Source organism: Phoca vitulina, unplaced genomic scaffold, assembly GCF_004348235.1.
Source record: "Phoca vitulina isolate PV1807 unplaced genomic scaffold, GSC_HSeal_1.0 scaffold63, whole genome shotgun sequence".
NCBI classification, from domain to species: domain Eukaryota; kingdom Metazoa; phylum Chordata; class Mammalia; order Carnivora; family Phocidae; genus Phoca; species Phoca vitulina.
Genome location: NW_022589766.1, coordinates 2,757,346 through 2,773,521, shown reverse-complemented (window position 1 = coordinate 2,773,521; position 16,176 = coordinate 2,757,346). Strand labels below are relative to the sequence as shown.

The following is a 16,176-nucleotide window of genomic DNA, read 5'->3' as shown; positions in this document are numbered from 1 at the left end:
GATCATGATCTCAGGGTTGTGAGATTGAGCCCCACGTTGGGCTCTGCACTGGGTGTGGAGCCTGCTTAAAATTCTCTCTCTCCTTCCTCTGACCCTCCTCACCCTCCCCTGCCCCCAAATTTTAAATTATTAGAAAACACTGGATGAGAGGAAACATGAGAGACTATGGACTCTGAGAAACAAACAGGGTTTTAGAGGGGAGGGGGGAGGGGGGATGGGTTAGCCCGGTGATGGGTATTAAGGAGGGCATGTACTGCATAGAGCACTGGATGTTATATGAAAACAATGGATCCTGGATCACCACATCAAAAACTAATGATGTATTGTATGGTAACTAACATAATATAAAAAAAAAAAAACCTACACTGGATGTTTAATGTATATCATGTCAGTAAAAGAGAAATGGGAAGTTCATACCTGGTTTTTAGTAAGTTGAGCTTCCTATGAACCAAGAATTTGCTATAAGTAATTCTGAAACAAATTATATATTTGACTAAATTATATAAAGACTTTTCATTTATAATCTAATATATGTATATATATATTTTTACCTTCAGTTAAGTTCCTGCTTGATTTAAGATTTAAGTGAAAAATGATACTGTGAAAGTAATGGAAGAAAACTCTGGAGAGGGGCGCCTGGGTGGCTCAGTCGTTAAGCGTCTGCCTTCGGCTCAGGTCATGATCCCAGCGTCCTGGGATCGAGCCCCACATCGGGCTCTCTGCTCCGCGGGAAGCCTGCTTCTCCCTCTCCCATTCCCCCTGCTTGTGTTCCCTCTCTCGCTGTGTCTCTCTCTGTCAAATAAATAAATAAATTCTTTAAAAAAAAAAAAAAAAAAAAGAAAACTCTGGAGAGTTTTTGTTTCTAATCTCAGAGTAGGGAGAGTCTAGCTATGGAAGAAAAGATCCACTGTATAAGTTTCCTTTTTAGATTCTGCATTGCAACAAAATATCATAAGCAAAACCAAAAGATAAATATTTAAATGTTTCCCTTGTAGATAAATATTTGTATTTTCTTGGGCGCCTGGGTGGCTCAGTTGGTTAAGCGACTGCCTTCGGCTCAGGTCATGATCCTGGAGTCCCTGGATCGAGTCCCGCATCGGGCTCCCTGCTCGGCGGGGAGTCTGCTTCTCCCTCTGACCCTGCCCCCCTCTCATGTGCTCTCTCTCATTCTCTCTGTCTCAAATAAATAAATAAAATATTTAAAAAAAAAAAAAAAATTTGTATTTTCTTTCACAGAGAGAGGTTTAATTTTTAAAATAAATAGCTCCTTGAAATCACTAAGCCAAAGACCAATGACCCAATAGAAAAATTGGCAAAGGATATGAACAGAACTTTGATTAAAAAAGCAGTATAAATGGCTCTTAAAGATATGAAAAGTGCTCATTTTTATTGATAATAGAAATAAAAATTTAAAATGAAATGAGATTTTTATCCTAAAAAATTAGTCAAGATTGAGAAATTTGATAATACATTGTTGGTGAGGTTTTTTAAATATTGCTGGTGAGAGGGTAAATTGGTAGATCAGTGGAAGGCAATTTGGAAAATATCTAATTAAATTATAAATGACATTTGCCTTTTAAACCACTTTCAGAATTTTTTATATTGATAGGTTTATATTTATATGAAATGTTAAACATACACAAAGACTTACTCAGGCACTGTTGATAGTAGGAAAAGATTGAAAATAGCCTAAGTGTCCACAAATAAGAGACAAGTTTAATCATGGCACACCCATACATACAGTACGGCATTTTATAGCTGTCAAAAAAGAATGAAGATCTTCATGTACTTATATGGAAACTAATTAAAATATATTATTACATAAATAGACTGTTACCTGGTAAAAGCAATGTGTATACTGTGCTTAAAATGCATCAAAATAGTATGTTTAAAAGTACATTTTTGTGTATGTGTATAAACGACACATATGGAAGAATAAACAGAATAGTAATTGTCTACTGGGAGAGGCCTTGTGGTTGGAGACTGGGTGGTAAGGAGATTGCATTTTTATTGTATCTTAGCTGCTGTGTGTTGAACCATTTGCTTATATTACCTATTAAGAAAATACAATAATGAAATGTAAAAAGTGAAAACTAATATAAATAACATTTGTTTTCTTTTTATACTAGGCATATTTGATGAGACCTTCTATAATATTTTTTGATGAAATAGATGGATTAGCTCCAGTTCGCTCCAGCAGACAAGATCAGATCCACAGGTGATTTTTCTTAATCTGATTATGTTGGATTCTTTTCACTCACTGACATAGTAGTTAGCCTTAGTCTTTGGCTAAGTGCTAGGAGGCTTATAAAATGTGAACTGTGTCCTTGAGGAAGACTCCTTTCACTTAGCTCAGGGGTCAGCAAATTACGACCTGTGGTCCAAATCTAGCCTTTTGCCTGTTTTTGTAAAGTTTTATTGGAACATATTCATATTTGTACCTTTTGCATTATATATGGCTACTTTTGTGCTTCAAAAGCAGAGTTGAATGAGTAGTTGTGAGAGAATGATTGTATGGCCTCTTGCAAAGTTTAAATACATTTACTTTCAGGCCCTTTACAGAAAAAGTTGCCTAATCCTAACTTAGCATGTTTTTGAAATTTATCCGTGTCATGTATATTAATATTTTGTTCTTTTCCATTTCTGTGTAGTAGTCTTTGGGAAGGGAGGGAGGGACAAAGAGAGAGGGAGGGAGGAAGAATGTATGTATATACCACAATTTATTTATTTGTTAATCTATCTGATGGAGATCTAGTTCACTTCTATTTTTGGCTATTGTGATAACGCTGCTATGAACATTTGCATACTTTCGTGTGCACATATGTTTTCATTTCTGTTGGGTAAATATCTAAGAGAGGAATGGCTAGATCCTATGGTAAATGTATGTTTAAATTGATATTGTTTTCCAAGTGGTTGTACCATTTTATAGTCTTACTTGTAATGTATGAGAACTTGGGTTACTCTTCATCCTTGCTAACATTTGGTATTGTTGTTCTTGTTAACTTTAGCCATTCTAGTGGGTGTGTAGTAGTGGATTAATTTGAATTTTCCTGATGACTAATAATATTGAGCATCTTAGTATGTGGTTATTGCCCATTTATATATTTTCTGTTGTTAAGTATCTTAAAATCTTTTATTACTACCCCCTTTAAAAAAGAGATCAGATTATATGTCTTACTGTATTATACAATTTCTTTATGTACTCTCAAGACAAACCCTTTGTCAGAGCTATGTTTTGAAAAATTTTCTACTAGTCTGGCACTTTTTTGCTTGCTTAACTATGATTTTCAAAAAGCACAAGATTTTAATCTTGGTGAAGCCCGTTATATAAATTTATTTGTATATGTATTTTTTGTGTCTTGAGAATAATTGCCTAAACCAATTTGTCAACAATTCTGATTTCTTTTATCTTTTAAAATGTTAATAGTTTTAGCTCTTAAAATTTGCTCAGTGATTTTTTTTTTTTTTTTTTTTTTTTTAAAGATTTTATTTATTTATTTGAGACAGAGAGAATGAGAGAGAGAGAGCACATGAGAGGGGGGAGGGTCAGAGGGAGAAGCAGGCTCCCCGCTGAGCAGGGAGCCCGATGCGGGACTCGATCCAGGGACTCCAGGATCATGACCTGAGCCGAAGGCAGTCGCTTAACCAACTGAGCCACCCAGGCGCCCCGATTTTTTTTTTTTTTAAGATTTATTTATTTGAGAGAGAATGTGTGTGCTTGTGGGTGGGGGGAGGGGCCAAAGGAGAGGGAGAGAGAGAATATCAAGCAGACTCCCCAGTGAGTGCAGAGCCCAGCTCAGGGCTCGATCTCATGACCCTGAGATCATGACCTGAGCCGAAATCGAGTTGGCCGCTTAACCAACTGCGCCATCCAGGCGCCCCTAGGGTGTTTTTTAAATAGATGTATTGCCTATTGTTTTCATAATCTGACACTCTGTATTTAGTTTGTGTAGTCCGTAAATAATTATGTAATTATTGACATGGATGAATTGGAGAACAACCATATTTGTTTTCTATTTGTGTCAGTTGTTTTCTTTTTCTGTTTTTCCTTTCCTGCCTTTTTAAAAAGAATTTTTGAAGATACTTTAGAATCTCCTTTTTATTTTACTGTTGAATTTTTTATTGAAATATAATTGACATATAAAACATACTATATAAATATACAGTATTGACATTCTGAAAGAGTACACTTGACAAATTTTAATGTATTATACGTATATACCCATGAAACCATAACTATAATCAAGGTAATGAATATATCCATTTCCCCCCCAAAATAGGCATTTACATTTCATGTGACCATTGATAAAGTTAGGTTTAAATTTATTATCTTGATGATTGTTATCTATTTGTCCATCTGTTCCTTGTTCCGTTTTTTCCCTCTTGTTCTTCCGTCCTTTGATTAATTGAAATTTTTTTTTTATGATTCCGTTGTGTGTTTTTTTTGTTTTTTGTTTTTTAGATTTTATTTATTTGATAGAGAGCACAAGCAGGGTGAGCGGCAGGGAGAGGGAGAAGCAGGCTCCCCGCTGAGCTAGGAGCCTGATGGCGGGGCTTGATTCCAGGACCTGGGATCATGACCTGAGCTGAAGGCAGATGCTTAACCAACTGAGCCACCCAGGCGCGTCTCCATTGTATTTCTTGTGTTAGCTTATTATGTTTTATTATTTTCATGGTGGCTTTAAGGGTTATCATTTACCTTAAAGTGACAATATGCCATTTCACATATAGTGGAAAACCTTTAAATAGTATGCTTGCATTTTTTCGTTCTTGGGATTTGTGCTATTGTTGTCGTACATTTTTATACCACACACTCTTTCGGAGATTTAAATAATAATACTAATAACCATAGTTGTCATCATCATCCTTAAAGAATTATTCATGTAGCTACCATTTCTGATGTTCCTTATTTTGTGGCTATCTCTATTTCCATGTGCTAGAATTCTCTTTCTGCCTACATTTCTTATAGTGTAGGTCTACAGGGCATAAATCCTTTCAGCTTTTCCATGTCTGAAAAGGTCTTTAACTCTTTATTTTCTTAAAGATTTTATTTATTTGTTAACGTGAGTGCACAAGCAGGGGGGAGTGGCAGGGAGAGGGAGAAGCAGGCTCCCCACTGAGCAGGGAGCTCGACATGGGGCTCGATCCCAGGGCCCTGGGATCGTAACCTGAGCCAAAGGCAGACGCTAACCAACTGAGCCACCCAGGCACCCTGGTCTTTTTTTTTTTTAAAAGATTTATTTATTTATTTATTTGACAGAGAGAGAGAGAGAGAGACAGCGAGAGAGGGAACACAAGCAGGGGGAGTGGGAGAGGGAGAAGCAGGCCTCCCGCGGAGCAGGGAGCCCGATGCGGGGCTCGATCCCAGGACCCTAGGATCATGACCTGAGCCGAAGGCAGACGCTTAATGACTGAGCCACCCAGGCGCCCCAACCCTGGTCTTTAACTTAAAAAACAAAACAAAACAAACAAACCTAATGATTTTTATTTTATATATTAGCTCACTGATATATAAATATCAATATTTAGTTCATCAATAAAAGTATAATAGTTTCATATATTGTAAAATTTACTCACTTCACGTATAAAATGCAGTGATTTTTAAAATATACCAACTGGGGCTCCTGGGTGGCTCAGTTGGTTAGGCGACTGCCTTCGGCTCAGGTCATGATCCTGGAGTCCCAGGATCGAGTCCCGTATCGGGCTCCCTGCTCCGCGGGGAGTCTGCTTCTCCCTCTGACCCTCCCCCCTCTCATGTGCTCTCTCTCTCTCTCATTCTCTCAAATTAATAAATAAAATCTTTAAAAAAAATAAAATATACCAACTGATACAACCATTAGAATAAAGCAATTTTATATCTAAAATTAATGATGTAATGTATGGGGATTAACATAACAGTAAAAAAATTAAAAAAAAAATAAAGCAATTTTAGAACATTTTTCTTCCCTCTGTAAGATCCAGTATGTCCATTTGTAGTAAATCCTCGTTCTTCACCCTAGCCAACCAGCCTTTTCTGAAAACATTTCATCTAAATGGAATCATACAGTATATAGTCTCTTGTATCTGGTTTCTTTCAGTGAGTATGATTTAGCATGTGTCACTGTTTTTTCCTTTTTTATTGATGAATAGTATCCACTGTTTGGATAAGGCACACATTGGATATGTATTTAGGTTGTTTCCAATTTGGGGTATTATGAATAATGCTGCTGTGAACATGCATGTGCAAATCTTTGTGTGCACATATATTTTCATATCTTTTGGGTAGATACCTAGGAGTTGATTTGCTGGGCTGTATAGTACTTTTATGCTTAACTTTTTGAGAAAAAGCCTATATTTTTGAAGAATATTTTCTCTAGGTATAAAATTCGAGTTTTACACTTTTTTTCCTTTCAGTACTTAAAGACGTTGGTCCACTTCTCCCTTACATTGTTTCAGTAAGGACTTCTGTTGTCCTCTTTGTAATAATGTGTCTTTTTCTTTTGACTGCTTTTAATATTTGTTTTCTGCTTTAATGGTGGTTTTGTGCAATTTATTTAATGATATTCCTTGGTAGAGTTTTCTCCATTTTTTTTCTCATTCTTGAATTTGAGCTGCTTAAATCTGTGAGCTTCTAGTTTTCTTCATAGTCGTAACATTTTTGGCCATTATTTCTTTTTCTTTTCTTTTTTTTAAAGATTTTATTTATTTGACACAGGGAGCGAGCGAGCACACGCAGGGGGCGCAGCAGGCAGAGGGAGAGGGAGAAGCAGGCTCCCCACTGAGCAGGGAGCCCAACAGGGGGCTTGATCCCAGGACCCTGGGATCATGACCTGAGGCGAAGGCAGACGCCTAACCGACTGAGCCACCCAGGCGCCCCTTGGCCATTATTTCTTAAAATATTTCTCTGTCTCCCTTGTTACTGTCTCTCCTGTCCTTGTGGGACTCCAGTTACACTTAAAAGTTGCTTGGTCCTGTCTCACAATTCACTGATGATAAGTTAATTGTGCTTTTTTCTCTTTTTAAAGATTTTTTTTTTTTAAGATTTTTTATTTATTTATTTGAGAGAGAGAATGAGAGAGCGAGAGAGAGCACATGAGAGGGGGGAGGGTCAGAGGGAGAAGCAGACTCCCTGCTGAGCAGGGAGCCCGATGCGGGACTCGATCCGGAGACTCCAGGATCATGACCTGAGCCGAAGGCAGTCGCTTAACCAACTGAGCCACCCAGGCGCCCAAAGATTTTATTTTTTTAAGTAATCTCCACAGACAGTGTGGGGCTCAAACTCAACCCCGAGATCAGGAGTCACATACTCTACCAACTGAGGCAGCCAGGCACCCCTAATTTTGCTTTAAGCCAGCTCTTCAATGTTTCATTTTGGGAAATTGCTTTGCCCTGTTAGTCAACTAATTTTCAGTGTCTAGTCTATTCTTAATCTGGTTCATTATATTTTTTGTCTTACAGATTTTTATTTTGATCTCTATAAATTCTATGTGGGTTTGTTTTGTATCTTCTATATAAAAATATAAGAAAAATACAAGAAACTTCTCAACATATGGAATATAGTTATAATTACTACTTTAATGTCTTTATTTATTTATTTATTTTTAACGATTTTATTTATTTATTTTTGAGAGAGAGAGAGCACAAGGGAGGGAGAGGGGCAGAGGGAGAAGCAGGCACCCTGCTGAGCAAGGAGACCGATGCAGGACTCCTGGGATCATGACCTGAGCCGAAAGCAGACGCTTAACCAACTGAACCACCCAGGCACCCTACTTTAATGTCTTTATCTGCTAATTGTAATATCTTAGTTTGGCGTTGATTTTATTTGATTTATTTTATTTGATTTATTTTTCTTATTAGATAATATATATATTCTTCTTTGTGTACTTGGCAATTTTATTGGATGCCAGATATTATAAATTTTGCCTTGTTGAGTTCTAGTAGGATATTATGAATAAATATTTTCGAGTTTTTTGGGGGGCACAGTTAATTTACTTGAAAACAATTTGATTCTTTTTTTTTTTTTAATATTTTATTTATTTATTTGACAGAGAGAGAGATATCGAGAGAGGGAACACAAGCAGGGGCAGAGGGAGAGGGAGAAGCAGGCTTCCCGCTGAGCAGGGAGCCCGACATGGGGCTCGATCCCAGAACCCTGGGATCATGACCCGAGCCGAAGGCAGACGCCCAATGACTGAGCCACCCAGGCGCCCCGAAAACAATTTGATTCTTTTGAATCTTGCTTTTAATGTTTGTTATGTGGATCTGGAGTAGTGTTCAGTGTAGCAAATTATTCCCCACTAATGAAGGAGGGTCCTTCTGTGTATTACTTGCAGTGACCTGTGAATCATGAGGTTTACCCGTCTGGCTTGTGGGAAATGGCAATATTCCTGGTTCTTTGTGAGTGTAAAATACTGTTACTTCTCTTCCTTCTGTGTGTTTTTTCCCCTAAGCTGTGATAAATTTCCTCACATGCATGCAATGTTTAGCTGAAGTCTTGAGGGGCCCTGTGGGTATTTCCTAAGTTCTCTCTGTGCAGTGCTCTCTTCTCTGGTGCTCTTCCTGATGAACTCTTAAGTCCTGTTGGTGTCCTCGGAATCTTAGCTCTGTCTCTTCCACTCAGTGAGTCAGCTGATTCCCACCAGGATTCTGTGTCCCCTGCATTGCAGCCTAGAGGTAGAAAGTCATCAATTGGGTCATTGTTCCCATGCTTTATAATATGTGGTTTTTCGCCTGCTGCTTTGAATATTTGCTGTATAGCTTTGTGGTTTTGTTGTTGTTGGTTTTCAGTGGGTTCCATGCCTAGGTGGAGCCCAATGTGGGGCTCAAACTCACAACCCTGAGGTCAAGAGTTGGTTGCTTAACCAGCTGAGCCACCCAGGTGCCCCTGTAGCTTTGGTTTTTAACAGCTTAGCTGTGACATGTCTCAGTATGGGCTTTGTGTTTATTCTGATCTGTGTTTATCATCTATCTGCAAATTTGTCTTTTTTCAATCTTTTTCTCTCTTCATCTTGGATAATACTTTCATCTATCTTTGGTCAGTCCTTACTTTTTACTTTGTCATGTCCATTTTGCTGTTTGGTCCAGCCCACACATTTTTTTATTTCAGAAATTGTTTTTGGGTTGTAGAACTTACATTTGATTTTTTTTTCTTTTTTAGAGAGAGGGCACGCAAAGTGCGTGCGCATGCGTGTGCAAGCATGGAGGGGAGGGGCAGAGGGAGAGAATCTTAAGCAGACTCCACACTGCGTAGGGAGCCCAATGTGGGTCTCAGTGTCATAACCCTGAGATCATGACCTGAGCCGAAATCAAGAGTCAGACGCTTAACTGACTGAGCCACCCAGGCACTCCTTGATTCTTTTTCATTATTTATATTTTCCAATGTGATTTTCATGCATTTAAACATTTTGTTTTACTTCATCAAGGTTAATAATAGTTGCTTTAAAATCCTCTTGTGTTGGGCGCTTGGGTGGCTCAGTCGTTAAGCGTCTGCCTTCGGCTCAGGTCATGATCCCAGGGTCCTGGGAAGGAGCCCCACATCAGGCTCCCTGCTCCGCGGGAAGCCTGCTTCTCCCTCTCCCACTCCTCCTGCTTGTGTTCCCTCTCTCGCTGTGTCTCTCTCTGTCAAATAAATAAATAAAATCTTTAAAAAAATAAAATAAAATCCTCTTGTGTTAGGGGCGCCTGGGTGACACAGTTGGTTAAGCGTCTGACTCTTGGTTTTGGCTTGGGTCGTGATCTGAGGGTCATGAGATAGAGCTCCACATCAGGTTCCATGCTCAGTGAGGAGTTTGCTTGGGACTTTGTCTCCCTCTCCCTCTGCCCCCCTCCCCGCCACGCTCACGTGCTCTCTCTAAAATAAATAAATAAATCTTTAAAAAAAAACCCTCTGATGTTAGCTTCAACATCTGGTTTCATCTCACTGTTAGGCTTGCTTGATTTTCTTTTCTACTGAAAATATGTTCTATTGTTTTGGTTACTTCATTTGTTGGGTAATTTTGGATTGCATCCTGGATTTATTAATGTTAGTTTGTGAAGGCTCTGGATTTCATTATTTTTCTTTTATGAATAGTATTTCCTATGTTTTACAGATAATTTTCTGCTTTAGGCTTGAACTACAGACTGTTTCCTGGCTGGCAGCTTTGGTCTCCTTTCAAATCTTTTATCTTTAGCTGCGTTCTTTGCTCTGTGTCTTTGTTGTTAGGGGTTGTTCATTGATGTGAGTAGATAGAGTTTGGGGATGTCTTCACTGGCTCTTGCCCTTGTGGATTCTTTAGTATTAATAGTCAGTCGTCTCTTTTCTGAACTCTCAGGCTGGAAAGTTAAGGGGTTTCCCTTAACATAATCTTCCTTACCTACCTCACTGTACTTAGCCCCATGCTGAAAGCCAGAGGGGACCTTGCTTTCTATATGTTCTCCTTTTCTGCAGATGACCATGAATTTCCAACAAAGTCTATATGTCTCTGTTTATTCACCAGTTCCTTCAGTGCTTATGTATTATTATGTACAGGTTTCATAGTTCTTTTCTTTTTTTTTTTTTTTAAGATTTTATTTATTTATTAGGGAGAGACACAGTGAGAGAGAGGGAACACAAGCAGGGGGAGTGTGAGAGGGAGAAGCAGACTTCCCATGGAGCAGGGAGCCCAGTGCGGGGCTCGGGGATCATGACCTGAGCTAAAGGCAGACGCTTAACGACTGAGCCACCCAGGTGCCCCTTATAGTTACTTTCTGAAGCAAAGCAAGGGGTTATCTGGCAGGGTCTTCATCCATCAAACTTAGAAGGGGAACCTTTGAGTACCAAGTATGCAGGTTTTAATTTCTAGAATAATTACTAACAGAAATATATTGTAATTTCTAAAATGTTAGTTGGTGGTTGGGGGGAGGAATAGAATAATTAAAAAAATTGAAATGCAGTCAAGAAGAGGAGCAGAATCATAGAACCAGTGGGAGAAACAGTACAAATATAATTGTAGATTTAAACCCAAATACATAAAAAATGACATGAAATGTTAAAGGGACTAAATGTTCTTTATTTGTTTTTTTAAAAGATTTATTTATTTTATTTATTTATTTTTTTTAAAGATTTATTTATTTGAGAGAGTGAGAATGAGAGAGAGAAAGAGAGAGTACATGAGAGGGGGGAGGGTTAGAGGGAGAAGCGGGCTCCCCGCTGAGCAGGGAGCCCGATGCGGGACTCGATCCAGGGACTCCAGGATCATGACCTGAGCTGAAGGCAGTCGCCCAACCAACTGAGCCACCCAGGCGCCCAAGATTTATTTATTTTAAAGAGAGAGAGAGAGAGAACGCATGTGGGTGGGGGGAGCCAAGGGAGAGGAAGGAGAGAGAGAATCCTCAAGCAGACTCCCTGCTGAGCATGGAGCCCAACTCGGGGCTTGATCCCAGGACCCTGAGATCATGACCAGAGCCGAGATCATGACCTGAGCAGACATCAAGAGTCTGCCATTTAACCGACTGAGCCACCCAGATGCCCCAGACCAAATGTTCTTTTTTTTTTTTTAAAGATTTAAATATTTATTTATTTATTTTAGAGAGAAAGAGAGAGAGTGCGTGGGGGGGAGGGGCTGAGGGAGAGAATCTTCCAGCAGAGTCCGACGCGGGGCTCCATCCCACCACCCATCAGATGGTGACCTGAGCCGAAACTGAGTCAGAGGCTTAACTGACTGAGCCACCCAGGCTCCCCCTAAATGTTCTTTTTAACAGACAAAGATTGTCAAACTGGGGAAAAATAAAATACTATGGCACTTTGTTTATAAGAGACTCACTACATATAAGGATATAGAAAGATTCCAAGTAAAATGGTGGGGAAAAGACATGCAAAACCTTAGTTACAAATATTCATAGCAGTGTTATTCATAATAGCCAAAACATGGGAATAATCCATATGTCCATCATCTGCTGAATGGATAAACAGAATGTGTTATATCCATACAATTCAGCCTTAAAAAGGAATAAAATTCTGACACATGCTTTATGGGTTTACCTTGTACTGGTACATGTAACATGAATGAACCTCAAAGGCTTAATGCTAAGTGAAGTAATTCATACACATGTTATACTATTTTATTTTATTTATCTTATTATTTATTTATTTTAAAAAGATTTTATTTATTTAGAATGAGTGCATGAATTGGGGAGAGGGGCAAAAGGAGAGGGGGAGAGAGAATCCCAAGCAGACATGGGGTTCGATCTCATGGCCCTGAGATCAGGAGCCAAAATTAAAGGTCAGATGCTTAATTGACTGAGCCATCCAGGTGCCCCATACTATTTTGTTCATATAAAATGTCCATAATAGGGGCGCCTGGGTGGCTCAGTTGTTAAGCGTCTGCCTTCGGCTCAGGTCATGACCCCAGGGTCCTGGGATCGAGCCCCGCATCGGGCTCCTTGCTTAGTGGGAAGCCTGCTTCTCCCTGTCCCACGCCCCCTGCTTGTGTTCCCTCTCTCACTGTCTCTCTCTCTCTGTCTAATAAATAAATAAAATCTTCAAAAAAAAAAAAGTAAAATGTCCATTATAGTCATTCATAAAATGGCATGAAAATATGCCAAGTAAATACTAACGGAATACTGCTGTATTAGTATTAGACAAGATAGACTGTGAGGCAGAAAGCATTATTATACATATATAGAAGACCAACTTATAATGATAAAAGCTTCAATTTTTCTTAAGGGTTTTATTTATTTATTAGAGAGAACACACGAGCAGGGGGAGGGGCAGAGCGAGAAGCAGACTCTCCACTAGCAGGGAGCCCCATGCAGGGCTTGATCCCAGGACATTGGGATCATGACCTGAGCCAAAGGCAGATGCTTAACCCACTGATCCACCCAGGCACCCCATAAAAGCTTCAATTTATTAGAAGCTATAAAAATTTAGATTTTGTGTTTCAAATTGTATAAAACAAAAAGTGATAAAACTGCAGAGTCAAACTGATAAATCATGTGGAGAGATATTATATGCCTCTCAGTAATTAAAAGAACAAATGAACAAAAAAATAAATTAATGCCCGATATATTGTTTTATTTAGATTAATTTATGATCTAGTGGGTATACTTACATAAGATAAATATAGGATGAACACTGTTTCCAAACATACACAGGATTTACGAAATTTGATCGTATATCCTGGCTTAAATCATGACTGATTTCCAAGGCTTAGTGATAAACAAAATTCATGAAACAAATAACAAAAAGATACAAGCAGAGAATTTTATTTGATGTTAAGAACTATTTTAATTTCGGGCGCCTAGGTGGCTCACTCGTGAATTGTCTGCCTTCAGCTCAGGTCATGATCCCAGGGTCCTGGGATCGAGCCCCGCATCGACCTCCCTGCTCCGCAGGAAGCCTGCTTCTCCTCTCCCACTCCCCCTGCTTGTGTTCCCTCTCTCGCTGTGTCTCTCTCTGTCAAATAAATAAATAAAATCTTAAAAGAAAAAAACTATTTTAATTTTAATTCTGTGTTACTAGTAAACAAAAAATTGCAAACAATATATGAACTGCAAGGAAAGATATATAGATATCAAGAAATCAAAAAGTTGCTTCTTTGAAAAAAAAAGTAATAAAATTAACAAACCTTTGGCATGTTTGGTCATGAGAAAAAGAAGACATTGGTAAGTGGTATTAGGAATGCAAAATGTGATGTATCAGATTCTTTAAATGTTAAAGGTTAGGAGGATAAAGGCCTGAACTTAAGAGGTTAATGTATAAAACTTTTAAGAAAAAACCATGACTTGTATATGAATCTTCATAGCTTTCTTTGTAATAGTCCCAAATTGGGAACAATCCAAAGGGCCATCAACATGTGAATCAATAAACAAATTGTGGTATATCCATATAATGGAATATTGCTTAGCCATAAAAAGGAACAGGCTCTTAGTAAACCAACAGTGCGGTAAATCTCAAAATAATTATCCTGAATGAAAGAATCCAGAAAAAAAAAGTACTTACTGTATGATCCCATACATAAAAATTTTAGAGAATGCAAGCTAATCTGTAGTGACAGAGCATAGATCAGCAGTTGCTGGGGATTGGAAGAGGTGAAGGAGGAGCAGTAGGGATGGATTGATCCTGGAGTCCCGGGATTGAGTCCCGAGTCGGGCTCCCTGCTCAGCAGGGAGTCTGCTTCTCCCTCTGACCCTCCTCCCTCTCATGCTCTCTGTCTCTCATTCTCTCTCTCTCAAATAAATAAATAAAATCTTTTAAAAAAAACAAAAAAAACAAAGGGATGTGAGGAAGAGCGTGTTGGATATGTTACTTATTTTGATAGTGATGGTAGTTTCACAGGTGTATACACACTTCAAAACTTACTCCATTGTATACTTTAAATATGTTGTGTCTTTTATATCAAGTTTATCTTCAAAAGACTTAAAAAGAACTTGTTCAGAACGGTATGACGAAGTTAATTGGAATCCAGTTTCAGTTGTGAATGTGGATATAAAACTCCTAAACAAACTAGTAACATGTGACTTCCAGGAAGATATAAAAAGGATAGTACATCATGATCAAATTGATTGTATTTCACATATACAAGGTTTGATTAATATGAGAGAAATCAATTAAGGTAAATTTATCATATTATTATGTTAATGGAAAATCATATAATCATCTCAATAGATGTGGAAGAAATGGATGAAATTTAATATTTTTTTATTGTTATAACTTTTTTAAAATTAACATATAATGTATTGTTTGTTTCAGGGGTACAGGTATGTGATTCATCAGTCTTATAAAATTCACAGTGCTCACCATAGCACATACCCTCCCCAGTGTCTGTGACCACCCCATCCCTCCCACTCCCCTCCACTCCAGCAACCCTCAGTTTGTTTCCTGAGATAGTCTCTTATGGTTTGTCTCCCTCTCTGGTTTCGTCCCATTTCATTTTTTCCTCTCTTCCCCTATGATCCTCTGCCTTGTTTCTCAAATTCCACATAACAGCGAGATCATATGACAGTTGTCTTTCTCTGATTGACTTATTTCACTTAGCATGATACCCTCTAGTTCCATCCACGTCGTTGCAAATGGCAAGATTTCATTTTTTTGATGGCTGCATAATATTCCCTTGTATATATACCCACCACATCTTCTTTATCCATTCATCTGCTGATGGACATCTAGGCTCTTTCCATAGTTTGTCTATTGTGGACATTGCTACTATAAACATTGGGGTGCATGTGCCCCTTCGGATCACTACATTTGTATTTTTGGGGTAAATACCCAGTAGTGCAATTGCTGGGTCGTAGGGTAGCTGTATTTTCAACATTTTGAGGAACCTCCATACTGTTTTCCTGAGTGGCTGCACCAGCTTGCATTCGCACCAACAGTGTAGGAGGGTTTCCCTTTAATATTTGTTTTTGATAAGGTCACTCAGAGAATGAGGAATATAGGTATCTATAAAAACCTATTACAAACAATGTTGAAAGATGAAAACTTTAGTATGACAGTTATAAGCATGGCTATGAACACTTCTGATCAACGCTGTACATAGATCCCAATCAGTGTAGTCTGGTAAGACAAAACAATATAAGGTGTGTGTAATGGAGAGGAATAAACAATACCGTTATTATTTATAGATGATATAATTATGTATGTAGAAATTCCAAAGCAGTCTCTAGATAACTTTTTGGATGTAGTAATGAGCATCTAGCAGGGTTAAACCAATCATTATAGAGAATTTTGCCTTTCTGTGTACCAATTTTCTGCATAAAAATGTAAAATTACTATTTAAAAACTCATTTAGAAAAGAAGATACTAGGAGTAAATTAAGTTCCTTGTACATCTTTGGAGAAAAGAATAAAACTTGATTCAGAAACATTAAAGAAAGATTAAATAAATGGAGAGAAATACCGTGTACATGAGTTGGGAGGCTGGATATTTGTAAGTTGTTTGTTCTTCCATATTCATCAATAGATTCAGTATAATCCTGTTCAACTTTTTTGGGGTAGGATTTGACAAAATGACTCTAATTTATATGGAAATAAAAAGGAATAAGAATAGGGGCGCCTGGGTGGCTCAGTTGTTAAGCAACTGCCTTCGGCTCAGGTCATGGTCCCAGGGTCCTGGGATTGAGTCCCATATCGGGCTCTCCGCTCCGCGGGAAGCCTGCTTCTCCCTCTCCCACTCCCCCTTGCTTGTGTTCCCTCTCTCGCTGTGTCTCTCTCTGTCAAATAAATAAATAAAATCTTAAAAAA

At 38.4% G+C, this 16,176-nt stretch overlaps 1 protein-coding gene across 2 annotated transcripts in view; it reads left to right on the top strand.

Annotated features, from left to right (window-relative positions):
- Window positions 1-16,176, top strand: part of ATAD2B (ATPase family AAA domain containing 2B) — a 157,698-nt gene that overhangs the window by 53,549 nt on the left and 87,973 nt on the right. For both annotated transcript variants that reach the window (XM_032391456.1, XM_032391455.1), the window contains exon 13: window positions 2,130-2,218. In XM_032391456.1, coding sequence (XP_032247347.1) covers window positions 2,130-2,218 — 89 coding nt within the window. The remainder of the gene's footprint in view (window positions 1-2,129; window positions 2,219-16,176) is intronic.